We start from the raw sequence: 22,687 nt of genomic DNA, 5'->3' as shown, positions 1-22,687 counted from the left end.
ACTTTATGCCACTCCACTCTATGCCACTTCACTCTACGCCACTCAACTTTACAAAACTCCACTCTACGCCACTCCACTCCACTTGAAGCTATTCCACTATATGCCACACCCCTCTACACTATTCACACTACACCACTGCACTCTAGGCCACTCTATTCTACGTCAATAGTCTTTACACCACTCTGATCTACGTTGTTCCACTCTACACCACCTCACTATATGTCACTCTACACCACTGTAGAGTGGCTATAGTATTCCACTCTATTCCATTCCACTCTATGCCTCTCCATGTTAAGCCACTCCACTCTAAGCCACTCCATCCTATGCCAATCCACTCTATGCCACTCCACTCTATGCCACGTATTACGTCACTCTTGGTAATCCACTCTACACTAGTTCTCTCTATGCCACTCCCCTGTATACCACTTCCCTCTAAGCTATTCCACTCAATGGCACTTCATTCTACACTATTCCACTGTAAGCCAATCCAGTGTACTCACTCCACTGCGCACCACTCCACTCTGCACCACTCCACTCTATGCTATTCCACTCTACACCAGCCTACTGAACGCCACTCCATGCCACTTGACTCTGCACTATTTCACTCTACGCCACTCCACTGTAGACTATTCCACTGTACATCAATCGACTCTTTGCCACTATACTCCATGCATTCCACTTTATGCACATCCACTCTATGCTACTGCTCTCTTTGCCAGTCCACTATACGATACTTCGTTCACTTTACACCACTCCACTCTACGCCACTCCACTGTACACCACCACACTCCATGCCACTCCAGCCTATTCTGTTCCACTCTACGCCACTTACCTTCATGCCATTCTGCTATATGCCACTCCACTTTACGCCACTCCACTCTCTGCTATTCCACTGTATGCCACTCAACTTTACGACACTCTATGCCACTCCACTGTACGCTATTCTACTCTACTGTACTCCATTGTACACCACTCCATTCTATGCCGCTTCACTCTAAGCTATTCAACCCTAAGCCATGCTTCTCTACACCACTGTACTGTACACCACTCCACTCAATGCTATTCCACTCTACGCCACTCCACTCTACCGTATTTTTCTCTATGCCACTCCACTCTACGGTAGTCCACTCTAAGCCACTCCTCTCTACACGTTACGCCACTCCATTCTATACAAATCCACTGTATGCTATTCCACTCTACGGTACTCCACTGTAAGCACTCCTCTCTGCACCATTCAACTCTATGCTATTCAACTCTACACCATGCAACTCTACACCACAGTGCTGTATGCCACTCCATTCTATGCCACTCTTCTCTACACCACTCCACGCTATTCCACTCTATGCCACTCACCTCTGTGCCACCATGTGCCACTCCACTCTACAATATTCTACTCTATGCCACTCCACTCTAAGCTATTCCACTCTACGCCACTCCACACCATCCAACTCTACGCCACCTCACTCTACGCATATCCACTAGACGCCACTCCACTCTATCCTATTCCATTCCTAAAAACATTAAGTATAACTTGCCACTCTAACAAGCGCAGTGTTTTATAAATGATTTTGTAAGACATATCAAGAATCTTGTTAGGAATGCTATAAGTTAACATTCTGTAAGTGATGTAATATTAAAGGGTATAAGCAGTGCATGGATACAGCGAGAGTTATAGTTAATGTACTCCAGCTAATGAGGTGTGAAAGTGTGTACGGAGAAGTGCCTGTGAAGAATCATATTTCAGTGAATATTAATGGGCTGTCCTTACCTCCAAGTGAATCACTGAGGTAAATTTTATATCGCAGAGAGTTACATAGCTGTATGCCGACAAACTTCTTGTACCATGTCCTTTTGACATACTGTTTTCCCTTGCATTCAGAATATGTGTCTGATTTAAATTTGATTTCAGTCCAGATGGCATCCTTTCCACCTGCAGAATAAAAGATACATGAATGTATTAATTTAGTTTCTTCTTTGACATCTTAATATACACTTCTGTTTTAACTGCAGGTAAATGAATGCTAAAAGATAAAGATCTATCTATCTATCTATCTATCTATCTATCTATCTATCTATCTATCTATCTATCTATCTATCTATCTATCTATCTATCTATCTATCTATCTATTCTAGCTATCTTAGACTCAAATGTGAAGATTGTAATATGCTATTTAATAACGTTGTGTGTCGGAAGCCACCACAATTAGATAATGCTGCCCGTCACCTGCCCCAATAATGGCATGAAATAGCTGTGCAAGCAACACCAGAGCTCCCCATGGTCATTTATGTAGACGTTCTATGAGTCTTCCTTGTTAAAAAGGGGAACGTCAACTCAATAATAAAAATATACTCAATCCCTTTAAACGATGATGTGGCAAATCAATTAAAGATTGAACATATTGTCACTATCCCCAATTTTTCAATGAGTCACACACAAGATATTATTTGTGCAGTCATGATGACCATTGCTCTCATGGTATTGTACTATAGATATTTGTAAAGAGTGTCTATTGAGCTTCCTATAACATTTTAGCCTACTGACGAGGGTTATAATGGTTGTTTAAGCCATGAAACTGAGTTATGGGCCCAAGCCAAAGGAGGGGGCCTATAATGAGGTTGATGACCATTAACAACCTGAGTAGCCATATTAGAACATTCCACCCCCGAGGGTAAGAATGTTCTGAATACAAAATGGAGAAACAGAAAGAGAGGCATTGGAATGTTTGAGCAGTAGTCCTGTATCAGCCATCATTGGCCCTGATGCAATCCATTATCTTCAACAGAGCTCCCAACATGACAATGTTCTAACATTCATTATACCACCAACCTCAAAACTATTGATAATTCACACAGTTTTCTGAACACTGATAAATCCCATTTGCTAAAAAGGTGCCTTACCTCTTTAATTATCTACCAAATCTTGTCTCAAGTGTGCACATATTTTGTTGTGTTTCACTTTGTATACATGTTTTGGCAAATTGGATTAGTTAATGGAGAGTCAGCAATAGTGTCTGATCTTTTGGTTGAAAAAGTGGGCAAGCAACTCCCTCAACTCCTCCCTTTCAGCAGTATCTCTATTGCAAACCCCTCTCTGACAGAGCAGAAGGCAGTCCTCAGCACTGAGTGGCATAGACAGGCACAGCTGTCCACCCCATGTATGAATGGTGGAGGCATTACTTTGTTTTCAGCCTCTCGGAATTGATAGCATATTCAACACACACATACAAAGCAGGGAAAGTGTTCAAGCCTGTTTTTTGTACAGGAAGGGTCCCAATCCATTACAAAAACTATTCCTTACAGAACACACACACTCTTGCACTATGACAAAAGGCAGGGCCGGACTGGCCGTAGCGGGCACCGGGCAATCCCCCGGTGCGCCGCACAGGTGGGGGCCGGTTTTGGGCCCCTGGGGGCCGTTTTTGTTGCAGGGCCGTTCTTGCAGCATAGCTGCAAAATCGGCCGAAAACCGGCCCTGGCACAGAGCTCGGCGGCACCCGAGGGGGCCAGCCGAGCACTTTGCCAGGGCCGGTTGTGGTTCCCAGTCTGGCCCTGACAAAAGGGTGTCTGTTGGTGTATGGCAGCCAAAAGTGTGCCAGAGCAGTGAGAGAGGAAAAACGCACCACGTTTTAGTAGATATGGCACTGTTCTGCTATCTCCATTTCACACAACACAGCGCAGCAACTTTAGATGCTGCGCTGCGTTACTTTCCCACTTAGTAAATCTGGACCTATGTTCTTAACGTCTCAGCAACCTCCTGGTTTGCCTTAGTCTAACGTCTAGCAGTCATTAGTAAAAGCAACTTTCAAAAGGACGTCTTTCATTTCAGTGGCCCGTACAAATGCTTGCTGGTAGATCACTTAGAAAGCGACAATGGCCTTCTGCTTCTTGCAGAATTACTTTTACAACTTAAAGCGGCGACTGGTCTGTCTCGGCTGCCACTGGATAGCCCCCATACGGAAATATACTGTTCCAGGAAAACATTTACATTGGCAATATTTCCACACACCAAGAACAGATGGGACAAGTTAAATCATAGGCAAAATAACTTTTATTCCCATTAATGCATAGCTCGAAGTGGCCTGTTCTCCAGCAGTACAGTAGTCCATTACCTCATCACAGAAAATTGTTTATAGTATGTGGAGACACAAAGAGAGGGAGAGAAAGACATTACCTGTAATTGGTTCGCTTACTCTAGGGTCCACTGAAATCAGAAAAAAAATGGAAATGCTTAATTAAATTTGTTAGTGTGACCGGTCTTAACATTTGAAAGACAACGTATTTAAATGTGTTCACATTTGAATCTATTTTCTACTCTTTATTAATTAACATTTGTTGCTTGTATATGGGATTAAGTCACAGGTACAATCATTGCAAAATCAAATGAAAAGCATAAATATACTAAAATCATAGATGTAAGACTACGACTTATAATGTCATTCTTCTAAAATGAATCAGCCCCAATCTTTTCATTTTATTACATTATCGTAGGCAGAAGCAGTTCCGCTTTGATCAATTTGGCAATCCTTTCGATCAAATATCCTTGCTTTGTTTCTTCAATATAGACACATGGTTTAGGTTTATTTCACAACCAGCGACTGATGTGATGTTGGTTTTGTTTGTACAATGGTGCTGGCGTGATCTTAGTTTGAGAGGGGCTATTTCGAAAGGCAGAGATTTATAGGTGCAAGTTCACTGAAACATTTTTCTTAACTTTAAATAGCCGTACTTACATGGCACCACTTTCTGTATAGATAAATCTCATGAGAAGAGAATAGTTTGATGCACTTTGCAACACTTACTGCACCACTATCACATAACTCGTTTTGGTGTAAACCACATGCCCAGACAGATAAGTGTTCAAAATACTTTTCAATGCGCTGTGAACAGCCAAAATGTTATGACTGTGTAGGTGACAGCTTCATTGCATTTGCATATCACTGTCTGCTTCCCTGTGAAATGCCCATTGCTCTTGGTGCAAATTACGTGTGCATGCACTCGAGTAGCTTATGCGCACAGACACACCACATACATCCTGTTTACATGCATGTTTAACGCGTCTTTGTCTGTGTGAGTCACATATAAGAGTAGTTATGAGCACAATATGATTTTTCCAAGTACAAGTCTGACATCTGTCTGTGTCAATCTTTGTTATTCAGCCCCAGAATTTCTAGATAAGGTAATCAAAACAGCCTGGCAATGAAGTGGCTGCATGACTTAGGAGCCACACCCAGCCCATTTTGAGTAGTTAAAAATCTTGGAGTGTATTTAGACGCAAATCTTCATTTGGCTGTCACGCCTCAGCAAGGGGGGCTCCTCCGTTTGAGCGGAGGAGCCTCGCCTGCTGCGAGCGCAGCAGGCACACACAAATAAGTAAAATGGCATGTCAATGCCATTTTAGTTAAACGTCACAGTGCAAGGGCAGGAGACGGGGCTTAATCCTGCAAATGCAGGATTACAGCTGTCCCTGCAGTGCGCTTGCTGGGTTGGCCGGGTACATTGTTATGGCCAGCCTGATATGCGCACTGTAAACCCAGCAGTCCCCTTGCTGTGAAACAGCCCGGGGATTGCTAGCACAGGCCCCCAGCCTAAAAATGAACGCTGGGTTAGCCTGCTCCAGGATTGGTTGTATTGGTGCCCAATGAGCAGGAAGGAAGTCATTCCCTTTCCTGCTTGTGGACACTCATTGGGGAGAGAGGTGAGCACCCAGGGGACAGTGGTGGCCGGCATGGCTCGTGGGGGTGGGGGGGGGAGGCGTGGGGGGTTGTGAGTGGTGCAGGGGGGTCGCGGGTGTTGCTTGGGGGGAATACAAAAATATATAAACTTACCTTGAGGCTGGTCCCGTGTCTCTGCTCATGCTCTCCTGACTCCGACTCCAGGTACAGGAAGTAGGCAGCCAGACTCCCTCCCCTAAGGCAATCACAACACTCAAATGCAGTGATTAATCTGAGCGCTGTCACACGGCTCTCAGCCAGGGGCTGAAATGGTGGGCATGTTCTCCATGCAGGCTGTAATCCAGTCTGCATGGAGAACAGGGACAGTGCGCATGACTGGTTTGGGCAGCCCGAGAGGGCCGACCAAACAGTCACTGAGCACTTAGGAGTGGGCAAACCACTCCCCCCCCCCCCCCGTCCTGCTCTGTGAGCAGAGCAGCCCTGCCTGCCCGCAAAGCAGAAGGAAGCAGCATAAAGTGATAGTAACTCTAAGCTATTATCATTTTATGTTTCTAAGTGCCACTGCTTTAAAGAGTGGGGCGACGCTTTTCCACTGTAGAGGAGGAGCAGCCCCTGCCGGGGGAGCAGTAAAAGGTGAGTTTCGCACCATAGCGCCCGACCATATTTTCTTATAGTTGTAGCTGCCACTGAGTTTCAGCTGTATTTAAAAACTTGATTTTTTACCTCAGGTTGCTGAGTACGATCCTACAGCTGCTCCATTTGCTCACATTGTACCAAGTGGGTCAGGGCCTTGATAATGTCAAGACTAGATTTCTGCTATAAAAAATGGATATTAAACTTTTAAAGCCATTCTCTGGTAACCTAGAGAACAACGTTTGGACTTCTCTACCAAATTTCAAAGTACAGTAGGGCCATGGCCCAAAACACCAACCAACACTTTCCCTAAACTATGCTCGAAGTCTTTCCCTGAGGGACAGCAACACAAACCAGAAAACTCAAGTCAGACTCAGCTGTAAGTGACGCCGAGGCAGGTTCATCTGGGCGATAAGAGTGCAGCTCTGCAATAGAGTTATGCATAAATTACACATCATGAAGGATCTGATTATAATACTTACATAGGTATGGACCCAACTAACAGGGCGATATGTACTGAAGCATTTTCCCATAGACATAGAATGGGAGGCCACTATCATTATGAAGTTGAGCCAGATAGGCCCCCATATAACTCTGTGTCTTACAGGCCGCTATCGATGACCAACACAGATACTTAGAGACCGAGCAAACTCTGGCCAGCAGTTTAAATACATTTATGGGACCCTCAAGCATGAAGACCAATGGGGGCTAATCCCAAAATGCAGCACCCACCATAATCTTAGAAGCCTCATCATGTGGGAGAATAGGATTAAGCTGTGTCAGCATTAGATATTGAAAAAGCCTTTGATAAACTTGACTGAATATATATGCTATGCGTCCTAGAGGGCATACAATTTGGCTCTGACTTCCTAGGCTGAATTAGACTGTTGTACGCTAGGCCCACAGAGAGGATCAAATCAGGCGGCTTTGTATCTGACAGATGGGAGGTTGAGGCTGCTACCAGAAAGAGGTGTCCGCTGTATCCCTTGCTGTTCATCCTTGCAGTTTAGATTGCAGTAATGAAGAATAATTGAGTGTTCCAGTACACACGTAGGGTCCTACGCAAACTGCATTCTGTAATATGCTTGTTAATATTACAATAGTACTACTAGCGTGCTACATAGTGCGACAACAAACCTACGTGTGGAGGTTTCTGCCTCTCCTTTTTTCAAATGCGGAGATTCCCACCCCGACGTCGGAGATCTCCACACATGTAGGTATATGTCTTAGTAGTAAATGTGGGAGTGGCGGGGTAGTGGATGGAAAATGGGAAGTAGTTACTACTCAAGTGGAGACGTTTTGGAATGAGCATGAAGATGTTAGGAGAGGGCTAGAGAGGGTTTTAGGAAGGGGCATTGCACCTACCCACAAGAATTAACCTCGTTCTATTCTCAAACTGCAGTTCTAAAGTTACACAGGCAAAAAGGACCCAAATGGTTGTAAATGTGCTCCATCTCAGAAGTGGAGTACGACCAGCACCACCCATGGCCTCTCCCAGGAACTGCAACACCCTTTCACAGAAATAAATTGGAGATAGAGACTTAAATAAAAACACCATAGGAAATAATTTTAAAATAATGTAACCTATACAGCAATATTATTTTATTCAAATATATTTAAATAAGCTTTTTTAAATAAAATAAATAAATGACATTAATTTTAATTAATTCTAAACATAACTTTTAGTAACTTTTAATACATCATAAATACATATATACATTTTAGTTCAGGTGCTATTTTTTAAAAAATAAACCCTAAAAAAATATTCATGGTCAATATACTTAAATTAATTAATGTTTTAATTTAAGATGTAGTTAATAGTGCTATATCATTTAAAAAACAAATCTACATTTAAAAATGCATATATAACATTTATTTACATTAACATTTAACTTACAAATTACTTATTTGTTATACTTTAATCACCTTTTCAAACTGTTTCTATACTATAAGCTAGGGCGATCTATGACCCAATTATGCAGGTCTCTGCCAATTAAGCAAAACGTCACATATGGTCAGAAAGACACCACTAGTAGTAACTTTAAAGTCATATATGACATTTTTACTGACTTACCTGTTTCAGGGCGGTGGAGACATGTACGTTTACAATTTTGAGTCACTTTACTTGTAAATGGTGACTGTTGGAAATTGTGTTACTGGCTGAGGGGGATGAAACCCTACTCAAGCTGCAACCACAATCTCAGGCAGGGTGAGACTCAAGCAAACCCCAACTTAACCTGTGCTTAACACTCTGGTAGCTTGGCGCAAAGCCGTCAGGCTTAATTTAGAGGCAAGTAAAGTATTTATGCAGCACTTGAAACAGCAATAAAGTAAAAACACAACACAAACAATCTCACACAAATTTAGAAAAATAAAGTAAAATTAAATAAATGATTGGACACCAAAATGACAAAAATCCAATCAGTAAAACCGCAGATATACAATTTTAAAGATTTAAGGTATGTAAAGAACCTAAACACACAAAGCGTCACTTGCGATTATTTGGTCATGCGAGACTGGATGCAAGTCACGAGTACAGGCCAACCGAAATAGAGCGCTGGCCAGGTACAGGGACCAGGTTAGTTCTGCTGAAAGAGTTACCTTGCAAGTCCAGCACGAAGAGTTCCATTCGTGGTGGAAGGGGATGTGAGGGGCAGCGAGAGCACCACAGATAGTCATTGATGTAGCGTGAGGCACAGGTTGGGCATCACGTAAGGTCATCGCTGTAGCACGATGATCCTGTTGGGCATTGCGGACAGACGTTGCTGTAGCTTCACACTGGCGGTTACTGCAGGCTGTAGTGCGAGGTGCACATCTCGCATTGCCAGGAACGCTGGCTGTCACAGTGGTACGAAGAGTCAGGTTTATTTATTTATAAAGTTTTATATAGCGCGAACTTGACCCTAGAGGGTATCAGAGCGCTTTACAGATTAGTTAAATAAGTAGAAAATAGATAACCAAGAAACATAAATGATTACGATGTCCGTTACAATCAGGAGTGAGACAGTGAGTTAAAAACCAGTACTTAGACGGCGTACAAGCCCTGGTTGGAGAACAGCTGGTCAGATCAGTATCCAGAGAATAAGTTTGTGGGTTCAGGGTAGAGATTTTTTCATTAAAAGCAGTTTGACTTCTTTTTTTAATGAAGTGATTGAAGGGATCAGTCTGATTTCAGGGGGCAGGGAGTTCCAGATTCTAGGGACCAATCCGGAGAAGGCTTGGTTGTAGGTTTTCTTTTTTCGAAATTTTTGAGGTTTCAACAGTAAAGTGCTGGTGCTTCTAGATGATCTGCCACCGCAGGACAGTTCCAGTTTGTCAGCTAGGTACTTCGGTGTATTGAAGTGTAGGGCTTTGTGGGTCATGCACCTGAGCTTTGCATTAACAGGCAGCTGGGGCGGCAAAACATCAGGATTTCTCCTTTTATTTGGAAAAGAGCTCGACTGATGCCACTCCAAGGGTCCAGGATCTCAGGGGCACGTCTTGGAGGTCAGGAACATGCTCCAGCAGGGGCCAGCAGGGCTCAGGTAGGTCCAGTTGAAGATCCAGGCAGCAGGCCAGCTGGGCAGGGAGCCTCTGAAGCTTTTTATGTCCCTGTGGCTCAGAACAGTAAGTCAGTCAGCTGATCCTTGAAGTCGCTTCAGTCTCAGATGAAGGGTGCAGGTCCAGTCTTCCTGTACAGCAAGCACAGCAGGAGGCGGCTGGGCAGCAGAGTAGCAGGGCAGCAGTTTAGCAGTCCTTCTGGCTGCAGAGCAGCACATCAGCACTGCCTCTATACACAGATCCAAGAGTGTACTGAAAAGTTGGGTTTGAGGGTCCAATATTTATATCTGGTGTCCACTTTGAAATATGAGACGTTTCTAAAGAATTCTCTTTGAAGTCCTTAACGTTTTCTGCCTCCCCTGTGTTGGCTCCAAACTGGCTCCATAAACAGTGCAGTGGTGTCAAGTCCTTTGTGTGAAGGCAGGGAATATGCTATTCAGTTACAAGTTGGTCTGTGCACAACCCCGTCCTCCCATCTTGCCAGTTGATGGCCCATCCAGGCACACCTAATCCCTCCATTGTGTGACTGTCTGTGAGATCTAAACACAGTTCAACTGCCAACTACACTCAGTCATGTGACCCAGGAAAAGGATGCAGGAATCAAATAGTTAGCAGAATGAAAATGCATTTTTCTAGAAGTGGCATTTTCAAAATTGCAACTTAAAATCCAACTTTAGCATTATAGAGGATTATAATTACAACTTCTCAGACACCCAACATGACATTCCTATCTGCTCCCAATTGAAAGTTCTCACTTATTTAATGTAATAAGTTATCCTATGAGAGAGGTAGACCTTACAGTAGTGAAACAGGAATTCAAGAGTTTTACACTACCAAGACAAGTAAAACTTTAAAATACATGTCCAACTTTTTAAATGCACTGCACCCTGCCCAGTGGGCTACTTAGGGCCTGACCTAGGGGTGACTAATATTCATTAAAAAGGAAGGTTTGGACCTGACAAGAGGTACATCTTGCCAGGTCGAAATGGCAGTTTAAAACTGCACACACAGTCTGCAATAGCATGCCTGAGACATGTTTACGGGCTTCTTATGTCTGTGGCACAGCGAATGCTGCAGCCCCACTAGTAGCATTTAATTTAAAGGTCCTGGGTAAATGTAGTACCACTTTACTAGGGGTGTAAGCCAATTTTACCATGTTTTACCAGAGGAGAGGTGTGGCGCATCGGCCAGAGCGGCTGATTCCGGAACGCGGGTGTCACGGCTCAATCACCGGTGGCAGCCTAGCTCAGCACCATGTGATGCAATAGCTCAGTTAATCTCCCCGACGGCGCCCAGTTCCTTGAAACCGTAAAGGGTAATATGTTCCCTCTTTACAAATATGGATTATTATTAATATTATTTATTTATTTAGTGTTTTATAGAGCGCGAACTTGACACGTTAGGGTATCGGAGCGCTTTACAGGAATCATAGCAATGTAGAAAAAGGCTTGGAATCACAGGAATAAACAATCGATTAAGAGGGGGGGTGCTGTGTACATAGGGCGATAGAAGGGCACGTATTTACAGTATACAGTTACAATTTCTCAAGACAGGGCCCCATTGCAGGTTACATGGGGAAAGAGGGACACGTATGTATATTTTACTATTACAAATACTCAAGACAAGGCCCCCGGTATCTTGGTGAGGTGACTGGGTAATCCCAGGGAGGCAATAGTCGGAAGTAGATCAGGGTCTCAAAGGTGTTTGAAGGCAGAATTTAAAGGAGGAATTTGCCCATAAGGAAGGTTTTGGCATCCTTTTTTAAGCGAGCAAAAGAATGGATTCCGGGTGGGAGAAAGTTCCATATTCTTGTAGCAGCCCCAGTGAAGGCCCGATTGTAGTTTTTGTTTGCCAAAAACGTGCAGGCTGGAGCAATAGGTCTCTGGCTGACCGAGAGCTTCTGGTACCTCCGGAAATCACAAGTTTCTGTGCAAGATATGCGGGGGAGTTTGAGTATAAAGCCTTGTGTGTAATGCAGGCTAGTTTAAGCTGTATTCTTGCCTTGAGAGGAAGCCAGTTCAGAGCTTTCAGGTGTGGAGAAATGTGGTCGAATTTCCTTGTGCCGGTAAGCAGTCTGGCGGCCGCATTGAGGCAGGCTTTTACTGGTGCCAGGGAGATCATGGGTAAACCGGAGAGGGTGGAGCAGCCATATTCCAGTCTAGAGATGACTAGTGCTTGGACTGCCATTTTTAGGTCGGGAGCATCGAGAAAGGGTTTCAGTTTCCTTAGGTAACTCAGGTGGAATCTAGCTGCTTTGGCCATCTAGTTGATGTGGTCCTGCATGTTCAGGTTGCAGTCAAGGGTAATACCCAGGGATTTGGACGAGTCCACGATGGTTGGTGGGTAATTTAAGGCTGTGATAGCCTTAATCCATATTTGGATCTCCGGGTTGGTTTTTGGAGGGAAAATTAGGAGAAATTCGTTTTTCTTTGCGTTGAGTTTGAGTTGATTGGAGGCGAGACATTGGACAGTCAGTTTCAGGGCTTCGATCAGGGAGAAGATCTCCTCGAGCGATGAGGTTTTGATGTAGATCTAAGTGTACTCAGCGTACATATGCTAGGAGATATCCACAGTGCGCAGTATTTCGGTAAGTGGTTCAAGGTAAAGGTTGAAGAGGGCGGGGGACAGGGTTGATCCTTGGGGGACTCCGGCCGTGACCGGAGAGGGAGCAGATAGGTTGCCATTAATTAGGAATCTCTGTGATCGGTTTTGGAGGAAGGACCTGAACCATTCTAGCACAGAGCCATCCAAACACATCCTGAGTTTGAGGCATTCAAGTACGTTTTCATGGTTGACCGTGTCGAAGGCCGAGAATAGGTTAAGGAGGATTAGGAGACATGTTTTGCCTTGGTCAAGGGCTTGGAGGGCATCATCAATGATGTGGAGCATGGTGGTTTCAGTGCTGTGCCCAGGTCTGAACCCGGATTTGAGGTGGTCGAGTAGGTGGAAGTTGTTGATATGTTGACCTAGCTGCTGTTGTACACCCTTCTCCAGCACTTTGGCTAATAGGGGGATGTTGGAGATAGGCCCGAAGTTGTCAGGGGAAGCTGGATCCAGCGACGTTTTTTTCAAGATGGGGAGGATTTGCCCGGCTTTCAGAGAGTTGGGAATCGATCCCTGCCGGAGGGAGGCATTAATTATTGCAGTCCAGCTAGGAATAATGGCTCGAGCAGCGGCAACTAGGCAGTTGGAGGGGAGCGGGTCATTAAAATGGTTGTTCGGGTTTAAAGTAGATAGGATTTTAGAGACAGAATCTTCGTCATAGAGTTTGAAGTCGGTCCAGTGAGCTTGATTTTTAGGTGAAGCCTGTGGAGGCAGCGCGGAGGGTGGAGGCAGGTCAGGAAGGAGTTGCGAGTATGTGGCGGAATTGATTTCCTTACCTAAGGCTGTGATTTTGTCACCGAAGAAAGCGAAGAATTCCTCCGATGATATTAGAATCTTTGGGGTTTCTTTTGCTGATTTGGTCAGTTTATTAGATTGATGTTTGACCAGCTTGAAGAGCTTGAGGGGTCTGTTCTTTGCATTCCCCAGTTCCGATCTGAAGAATTCTTTTTTTGAGTTGAGGATGTCCCTGTTGTATGAATTTCTGGCCTGGCAGAGAAGTTTTAGATGTGTGGCAGAGGGGTGCTGTCGCCAGATTCTTTCAGATTGTCGTAGGGATCTTCTCTCGTTGTTGAGGGGTCCAGTGAACCAAGGGTTTTGACTTTGATTTGGGTTCTTTTCAGTTTTAGTGGGGCTAGGTCATCCAGAATGATCGATATGGTCGCGGAGTAGTGATCGTTGAGGTCACTGACCATTGTGATATGCGAGGGGGGGAGGTCAGATTTGCAGCGTGCCTCCAGTTCCCTATGGCCCAGGTTCTTGGTGTCTCTGATCCAGCGTTAGGAATCACCGGTTGCGGTGCCCTTGACTTGTGGGTGCCAGGTAGTAGGAAGGAAATGGCGTGATGGCAAGACCAGTCACAAGGGTCTATAGAGATAAGCTTGACTGTTGATTCTTTGGAGATGATCCAGTCAAGATTGGCCCCTTTCGAGTGAGGTGGGAGTGAACAGGCTTGGGACAGGGCTTGATCGGCCAGGAGGTCTTTGATGGCGTTGACATGAGGATCCTTGGGATCATTCCAGTGTAAGTTGAAGTCACCCAGGAAAATATCTTTGGCATTGGAGGAAATCTTAGATGTGATGATTTCCATGAGGTGGTAAGTGAAGGAGTCATTCAAGCCTGGGGGGGTAGTAGAAGATGTGCAGATTACACAGTTGGGTGGAGTTGCTGCAAATGGAGAGGGCGAGGTATTCGCAGGGGTCGGTGGTATCCGCCAGAAGTTAAGTGACTAGAAGGCTAAAGCGGCAGATGCAAACAATGCCTCCTCCTTTCTTGCTAGATTGCCTGTCCAGCCTTGCAGTGTTATAGTTGGGAGGGATTAAGAGGTCCAGGCAGGGAAATGAGGATTTGTTAAGCCATGATTCTGTTAGGATTGCTAAATCAAAACTTTTGTCCCGGATGAGGTCAGCAATATCGACGGCGTGCTTAGATGCTGATCGGCAGTTGATTAAGAGACCAGACAGAGAGGGGTCGGAGGGAGTGCTGGGAGTCAGGGCAGACAGGCGAACAGGGGCTAGATTACTTTTGATCACGCTTCTGTTGCGGAGGATAACTGATCTGTTGGGGTTGATAGTGACCGTGCAGATGGTATGTTCGGCACTCACGTCAAGTAGACAAGGGGAAGCTGGGGCAGAGTTGTTGTCTCGGAGGATGGCAATGATTTTATTTCCAGTGAGGTCAAGCGGACTTGGGGTGGCAAGGGTAGAGTTGTAGGAGAGGACGAGAGCTAGGATTTCCTCCTCCGAGAGGTGGCATAGCTGCTCCATTATGTTCAAAGGAGAGAGCACAAGCACTTTAGCACTGGATAGCAATGGTCAAGTGCCCAGGGACCTAAAAGCCAACAAAAATGGGTTCAGAAAGCAGGAGGGTGAAGGTAAAAAGTTTGGCAATGATCCTGCAGAAAGGTCAAATTACAACAATAACTATCCGAAAGTAGTAAAGCTACTCAAAAGCTTAACAGTAAGCTTACACATGTAGATTTACTTACATCTAAGTTTACCTCTGTGAATAGCCCCTGTAGTGTCCTTGCATGCTGATGACAAACTAGTCTACCTCAGTCGCCCCCAGGTGTCAATCTCAATTTTGCTTTGAGACCTGCACATGTTTGTTTTGGTCTCCGGACTACACAGTAACTGGGGCATCCCTGACTACTCCCCTTAGGGGTGGTTGTTCAATATGACAGTAGAGCTCCGCACTGATTTGTGCCTACAGAAGGGAGTACGATAGATTCTGATACCTAGGGAAAAACAGCGCAAGCCTCAAACAATCAATTTACCTACAACATGGGGAACGTCATTAAAAGGCTAAAGCAATCTGTGAAATTCTATGTGCACCTTAAAATGAGACCTCTTTAAGGAGCTGGACAAGATGATACTCTCCTTCATTTAGGTAGAGTAAATGAGGAGGGCCTGATTGGACATGCTGAAATTAGATTGGGAGGAGGGAAGTTTGGCCTCTCAGACATGGAACTTTATTACATAGCTGCGCAATTACAACACAATGAGAGGTGGCTCACAGAAAGTGACAACTGAGGAGAAATAATTGCTAAAAAGTACCCTTGAAGGTGACTGCTCAAAGAATCTACTCATGATGGGCAGTACCATACTGGCACAACAACCACACATTGTCAGGCTGGTCGGGTTAGCCTGGAAAATGGCAGTAAAACAAAGTCCTAAACAACCCTCATTTACCATGAATTTAGATATATAGACCTTAATCGCTTGTAAATGCATGGTTTGGGAAATATCAGTGGGACGGTGGAAGGGCGGATTTTGTGACACCGTAGGAGATTATAATTGGGGAGACCTTTATTTAATTTACAGGGGCACAAGAGACCTATGGAGTTAGACCAATGCAGTTCACCCAGTAAGCCAGACTAGCTCGGAGTGAGACAGCGATAATAATGAAGTTCCCAAACACACTTAAGATTTCAGACACGCTTGAGGCACTCTTAGGACTTGGGCAGAGTAGACAAAGAAAGGGGAGAACTATGGATAAGACAACAGTGAGAAAAAGGCATCCCACAACCTTCAAAAACAAGAACTGAGAATTAGCCTGCTCCCAGGTTCATAAGAGATCAGGCAATATTAGGTTTAAGCTGATACACTTTACCTACCTCCACTGAACTTATCTGACCCCTTTGAAATTGAAGATTTGCCACAGAAGGTCCTCTGCCTGTCTGAGGTATGGCAAGGCAGAAGCCAACTTTATACACATTTTGTTTATCAAATTTTATAGTGATTTCAACAAATATATGACACATCAAACATTTATATCCAGGAGCCACCTTTATACACATGACCTACGTGTGTAGGGTGATATTTGGAAGAGGCCACTAGGTCCCATAATAGGCACTGTACCAGAAAAATTAATTATACAGTGTCTACTGGGAGTGATTGCCAAACTGAAACACAGCAATATCAGGCGCAATTTGCAGTTCTGACAGTGGTACTGGCAAAACTCCTGATCACCATTCACTGACTATATACCCAAGATCTGACCAAAAAAGCATGGTAAAGGGATTTGATGGACTGGGGTCTTGTAGAAGAATCCCATATAAGGGCAGCCAGGAAGGACAATAAAGTGGTAGGTGACCTACCTCGGTTGGCTGCTAGTGTTAGCATAAGTGCTACTTCCTGAGTATTTGGGGTTTCTCTTCCTTGTGTTCAGAATACAGCAGCATCCCTCTTAGAGTCAATCCTTTCTGTCCGGACTACGTCCATCTGGTCTTGCTGATGCCAAGCAGGGCAAGGGTGTATTTCTTAATTTCTCCCGGCACTTGGGCTGTCTCCTACATGGTCCTCATGTACCACGTCCCGATGGTGATGTTCTTGGTAGAAAGCAGATGGTTTGGCTTTGTGGCTTCACCACAAGACGTCATAGCTCTCCGTGAAGGAGATTCCTCTATTCTCAAGGCTAGATGTCTTTTGACTTAGCAAGAAGTTTTTTACATGGTGCGGTAGTTAGCCCTATGCATAACCCTCCTCCTTTAACAGATGAGCTTGGGACCGGCCATGGTGCCAGCAGCCAACAGAGCTCTGATTGGATGGCAAGCCCATGTTCCCAGAATCAAGAAAGCAAAAGACACACAATTGATGGACGGAATGCAGAACAAATCAAAACATTCACCCCCAGTCAAGAGATCTGGGTTAAATACATCATTCTTTTGCTCACCATGCCACCCCAGTTTAGACCTTGTTTTTGCATTTGTCACCCCGAGTGGGACGGGTATGCCCAGACGTGGGCCCCGTGCTCTCCATGCCACTGGAATCAAGCTATCCTGGCTGAAGAGGGGTGAAACCCCGAAACCGGTCCCAGGATGCTTGTTTCCAGTCCAGGGAGGACCTCGCTTGGCAGTTCGGGCTGGACTGTTCCCATGAGGCACAGGGTCAAGACTGATTTGCATATAGCTGGGTTCAAACTGGAATGGCATGGTGAGCGATGGATTTAGGCCCAGATCTCTGCACTGGGGTGAATGTATGGCATTGTTCTACATTCTGTCCATCAACTTTTGTTTTTGCATGTTCCCAGGATCATCACAGTGAGCTTCTGCACAAAGAAAAAGAGGCTCAACATGAATGTTATCCAGCGTAATGCTCCTACAAATGACAGCGAAGAAGAGGAAAAAGAACAATTTTACAAAAGACTCCAGTTCATCCTAGACAAATGCCTTGAGAGAGACACCACCCTACTGATGGGGGTCCTCCATGCCAAGATTGGAAGCCACAAGAATAGGTATGAAGAAGTCATGGGTAATCATGGCATTGGCGACATGAAAGAGAATGGTGAAAGGCTTGCAGATCTCTGTGACCTTAACAGTCTGGTGATAGGCAGTAGTATATTCCCACACAAAAGAATATACAAGGCAATGTGGGTGTCGTCAGACCATTAACATAACATAAGAATATTGTAAAGTGCACGTTCACCCAGAAGGGTATCTCTGCGCTAATTAACAGGTGTTTATTGCTACCCTACTCAATAATACTCATTTTATCGACCTTAGAAGGATGATAGGCTGAGTGGACCCGCTAGAATTTGAACATGTGACCTTGAGGTTAAACTCAAGCCCCTCCCGTGGGTGCATGAGTTCACTAAGCCACCAGACCTGGGCATTCAACAGAGAATCAGATAGACCATGTCTGCATTGCCATGAAGTTCCTGAGGCCCCTGCAGCATGTGAGAGTGATGAGAGGAGCGGATGTGGCATTGTACCATCACCTTGTCATGGCCAAGCTAAAGCTTAAGCTAAAGAAAGCATGGATGGAACTGACAAACCATCTCCAGTGATACAACACCACCCTCCTCTAAGATGTACAGAAATGGAGTGAATACTCAGTCACCCTCATTAACACGTTTTAAGTCCTGCAAGAACTAGAGGACGATAGAGACCCAGTAGAATGTCAGTGGGAGAAGATCAAAGAAACAGTGACATCAACCTGACGGGAGATACTGGGTCCCAAGAAACACCAGCATAAAGAATGGATCTTCACCAAGACTCTCCACAAGGTCCAAGAGAGAAAGGAAAAGAAAGCGGCAGTCAACACCAGAAGAACAAGGGCAGAAAAAGTGAAAGCTCAAGGTGAATACTCTAAGACCAACAAGGAAGAAAAGAGAAGCTTAAGAGCAGACAAGTGAAGATTCACAGATAGTCTTGCCACAGAATCCCAGGAAGCAGCAAGCCATGGGAACTTGAAAGAACTCTATAGCATAACAAGGACACTATCCTCATTTATGAGGCCCTACTGGAACTTTTGCACCACTGGAACATCACTTTTTATATATTCCGGTGGCCCAATGTGCCACACCATATTTATACAGCCACGTAAAGCCACTTTATGTGGCTTTTCATGGCCTTATAAATATGTGCCCCTTTCACACAGAAAACTGCGTGAAAGGGGCATTCCATGGGTGTTGCTGTGGGTGTTTCCATGCAACACCCAAGGAATCTGACACATCCCCAGATTTACGAGAAATCGTAAACCTGGGAAAATGTCATAACTTAACGCCAACCCAGGGGTGACATTAGGGAAGCACAATGGGGAGAAATGTTTTTATTTATTCTCATGCTTTCCTTTTTCTATGTGTGCTGCACCATGGTGCAAGGGTGCCTGCGTTGGCGCATGGCAGCCCATTGTGCGTCGGCACTGGGGAAAAGGACAGGAATGCGCTGCATCACATAGATACGGCACATTCCTGCCCTTTTGTTTTGATGCAGGGCAGCACAGTATGATTCCTTGTGGTCCTGCCCTACGTCAAACCTCATAAATGAGGCCCGAAGTTGGGAAGACATCATGGGTAACGAAGGCCAACAATGAAGATAGGTAGAGAACCTTGAAGAACTACTGAACCAGCACGTGCCGCAGTCTCCACCAGACATACAGCTAGCGGACAAGGACTTGCCAATCGACTACAGCAGACCAACCAAGGAAGAAATATGGCAAGCCATCAAGCCTCTGAAAAAATGGGAAGGCAGCAGGACCCGACGAAAGTCCTGCAGAGGCACTGAAGGCAGACATTGAAACATCAGTAGACATGCTGTACCCCATGTTAGAAAGAATCTGCGGAGAGGGAAAGGTGCTGTCAGACAGGAAGGAGAAAGGTGACCTGAGTAACCGTGAACTACAGAGAGATAACTTTTCTATCAACTCCAGGCAAAGTGTTCAACAGGGTCATCCTACACAGAATGAAGGAACAAGTTGATGCTCAGCTGCAAGCTGGCTTCCGCAAAGATAGATCCTGTACAGACCAGATTGCAACAATGAACATCATCATTGAGCAGTCGATGGAATGGAACTGCCCCTTTCTATGTCAATTTCATCGACTATGAGAAGACTTTCAACAGCATGGACAGAGAGACCCTTGGAAATTCCTCCGCCACTACAGTGTGCCAGATAAACTTGTAAGAATCATCAGGAACTCTTACGAGGGAATGACCTGCAAGATAGTCCATGGAGGACAACTCAAGGAAGCCTTCCAAGTGAGGATCGGAGTTTGCCAGGGTCGTTTGCTCTCGCCTTTTCTCGGCCAGCTGGTAATAGACTGGATCATGAAGACATCCACAGCAAGGAGAAGAAATGGAATCCAGTGGGCACCTTAGACAGAGCTCAACAAACTGGACTTTGCAAATGACCTGGACTTACTCTCCCATACCCATTCTGCAAAGCAAGGAAGAACGACAAGGTGCAAGCCACATCAGCACAATGTGGCCTCAACATTCACAGGGGAAAAACCAAGATCCTGATCCTAACATGGGCAGCATAGCTGCAGTCACTCTTGCAGGAGATGCACTGGAAGAGGTTGAGGCCTTCGCCTACCTGGGCAGTGTCATAGACAAGCAGGGTGGTACAGACACTGATGTCAAGGCAAGAATTGGAAAAGCAAGGGCTGTCTTCATTCAGCTAAAGAAGATATGGAGCTCAAAGGACATTAACGCTGAAAACCAAGATTAAACTTTTTAACACCATTTTGAAATTGGTCCTTCTATATGGAGCAGAAACTTGGAGGACAACAGTGACCACCACCAACAAAGCCCAGACCTTTATCAACACCTGCCCAAGGAAAATCCTCCAAATCCACTGGCTAAACACCATCAGCAAGTATGACCTATGGCAGCAGGCTTTCCAGCTCCTTGCTCATGAAGAAATCATGAAACGATGTTGGGACTGGATAGGTCACACCCTCGGCAAGCCTGCATCAAACATCACCAGGCAAGCCCTGACGTGGAACCCTCAAAGGAAAAGGAAAAGAGGAAGGCCAAGAAACACCTGGCACCAAGTCCTGAAGGCTGACTGCAAGGAGATGGGTAACACCTGGATTCAGTTTGAAAGAAAAGCCCAGGACAGTGGTGGCTGGAGAATCCTGTTTGATGGCCTATACCCCATTAGGGGTAGTAGGCATAAGTAAGTAAGTGACCTGAGTACATGGGCCAACATATTTCAAGTACTTTCAGACCCTATGGATACAAGCCCCCTGCAGATTGTAGAGTTCTGACAATAAAGGTCAATGGATTGGAAAAAAGTGGAATTGAGGTTTTGTGTCATGATACGATAACGGAAATGGTGGAATGTGTGCTGGTCTTTGCAAGAGTAGGGTGTTTATATCCTGTGGTAAAATGTTTTGGGAAGAATGGATACAGCTAAATGTAGCTCTCACCTCCTCCCTTTTATTATGTAATTGTGACTACATGAGTTCTAGTTGTACCCGGAAGGTAGGTGTTAAGCATGCAACTTTTGTATCATTTAAAAAATGAATATATTAAAAAAAACGTTGGCTTAACAAGCCAGAAGTACTCTGGAATGGACTACAAGAGTCATTTGCTGTACTTGCTAGCTTAGCATTACTTAATTAATGGTCATAAGTGCAAGGATTTTGCATTGAAACATTGGACCATATATTACGAAGTTGTGTGCAATTCTCCTACATTATGCAAGGCATATCCATTTGTGCCTTGTGCAAAGCAAAGGCATGTGTCCCTCTGCTTTGAGTGTGCCAAGTCTGAAATGACAGCAACACACTACCGCTGGTGCACACTGACAGGGAGTCACTGTGAACCAGCATGGGCATACCAACCCTTGTGGTATTTGAGACCCTCCTAATGTGGAGGAGTGCAGGTAGGGGCTACAAACCCCACACAAAGACTAGGTGCAGAAGATAGAGGATGATATCCTAGCAATGGGTCTGCACAAATCACCTCCAGGACACTGCCAGCCACAATTGGGACGGCACCCTATATAATGGTTATTATATTTCACTTTAGTTTAGTTAGCAAAACTGCTGTATTACCTTTATCCATGCTTTAAACAGTAGAAAATGGCCTACAGTTTGCTTTAAACTTAAGATTAATTAAGTCTTACAGAAGACAAACAATGCAATGGTAACTTGTGTCATCAGTCCACTTCATGGTCTCTCACTGCCAGTTCTTAGAAACAGTGGACTGGCCCCTAAGTATGTAGTATCATGTCTCCCAGGGTCCACACATCTTACATCCAGGGGTGCATATAAAGCCTCTACCAGAGATCCTGTGTTTCTTGAGAGTCAAAAGTAGTGAAGACAATCATAAAAATAGAGCATGAAAAGGTCAAAGGGTAAATAACGGGAGTACAGTACAGAGGGAGGGAGAAAGCAAGCAAAGACAAAGCCGATAAACTCCATAATCCCATCACAGGGACTGCTGCGGTTTATGGGTGAATCAAGTGACAGTTTTCAGTTCAGTTCAGTTAGTCTTTATTCGATAATTTTCAATCATAAAAGACACAGTACAAACATAAAAGTGTCGTAAAATATGACACGGACATTTAAAAAAAAAAAAATTAAAGAGAAAAACACACCAATTTCGTTCCCTGAGAAGATATCAATTATAAGAGATAAAAGGTATATTTTCCTTTTCGTGCCCTAAAATCATACAATTCAGTACGAAATTTAATATCATCATTATTGAAAAGTGACAGTTTTCAATCTATATTACACAGTACTCTAATTGTTACCATAAATCTCTACTCCATTCTATGCTCATCCATTATACGCCCCTCTCCTCTATATCACTCTACACCACTCCACTCTATACCACTCCACTCTATACCACTCCACTCTATACCACACCGCTCAGCTTCATTCTACACCACTCTACTTCACTCTATTCCATTCTACTCCATGACACTTCACTCTACGACCCTCCACTCCACAACACTCTACTCCACTGTGCGCCACACCACGCCACTCCTCTCCCCTCTACAACACTCTAT

At 44.7% G+C, this 22,687-nt stretch overlaps 1 protein-coding gene across 1 annotated transcript in view; it reads right to left on the bottom strand.

Moving 5' to 3' along the window:
- ABI3BP (ABI family member 3 binding protein) overlaps positions 1-22,687 on the bottom strand; it is a 1,978,933-nt gene that overhangs the window by 61,398 nt on the left and 1,894,848 nt on the right. Inside the window, exons 108-109 of the mRNA XM_085622401.1 lie at positions 4,172-4,201; positions 1,769-1,930 (exon numbers count right to left, since the gene is read on the bottom strand). Coding sequence (XP_085478527.1) covers positions 1,769-1,930; positions 4,172-4,201 — 192 coding nt within the window. The remainder of the gene's footprint in view (positions 1-1,768; positions 1,931-4,171; positions 4,202-22,687) is intronic.

Source organism: Triturus cristatus, chromosome 8 (genome assembly GCF_964204655.1).
Source record: "Triturus cristatus chromosome 8, aTriCri1.1, whole genome shotgun sequence".
Taxonomy (NCBI): domain Eukaryota; kingdom Metazoa; phylum Chordata; class Amphibia; order Caudata; family Salamandridae; genus Triturus; species Triturus cristatus.
The sequence above is the reverse complement of the archived record's forward strand: the minus strand, read 5'-3'. Positions and strand labels throughout refer to the sequence as shown.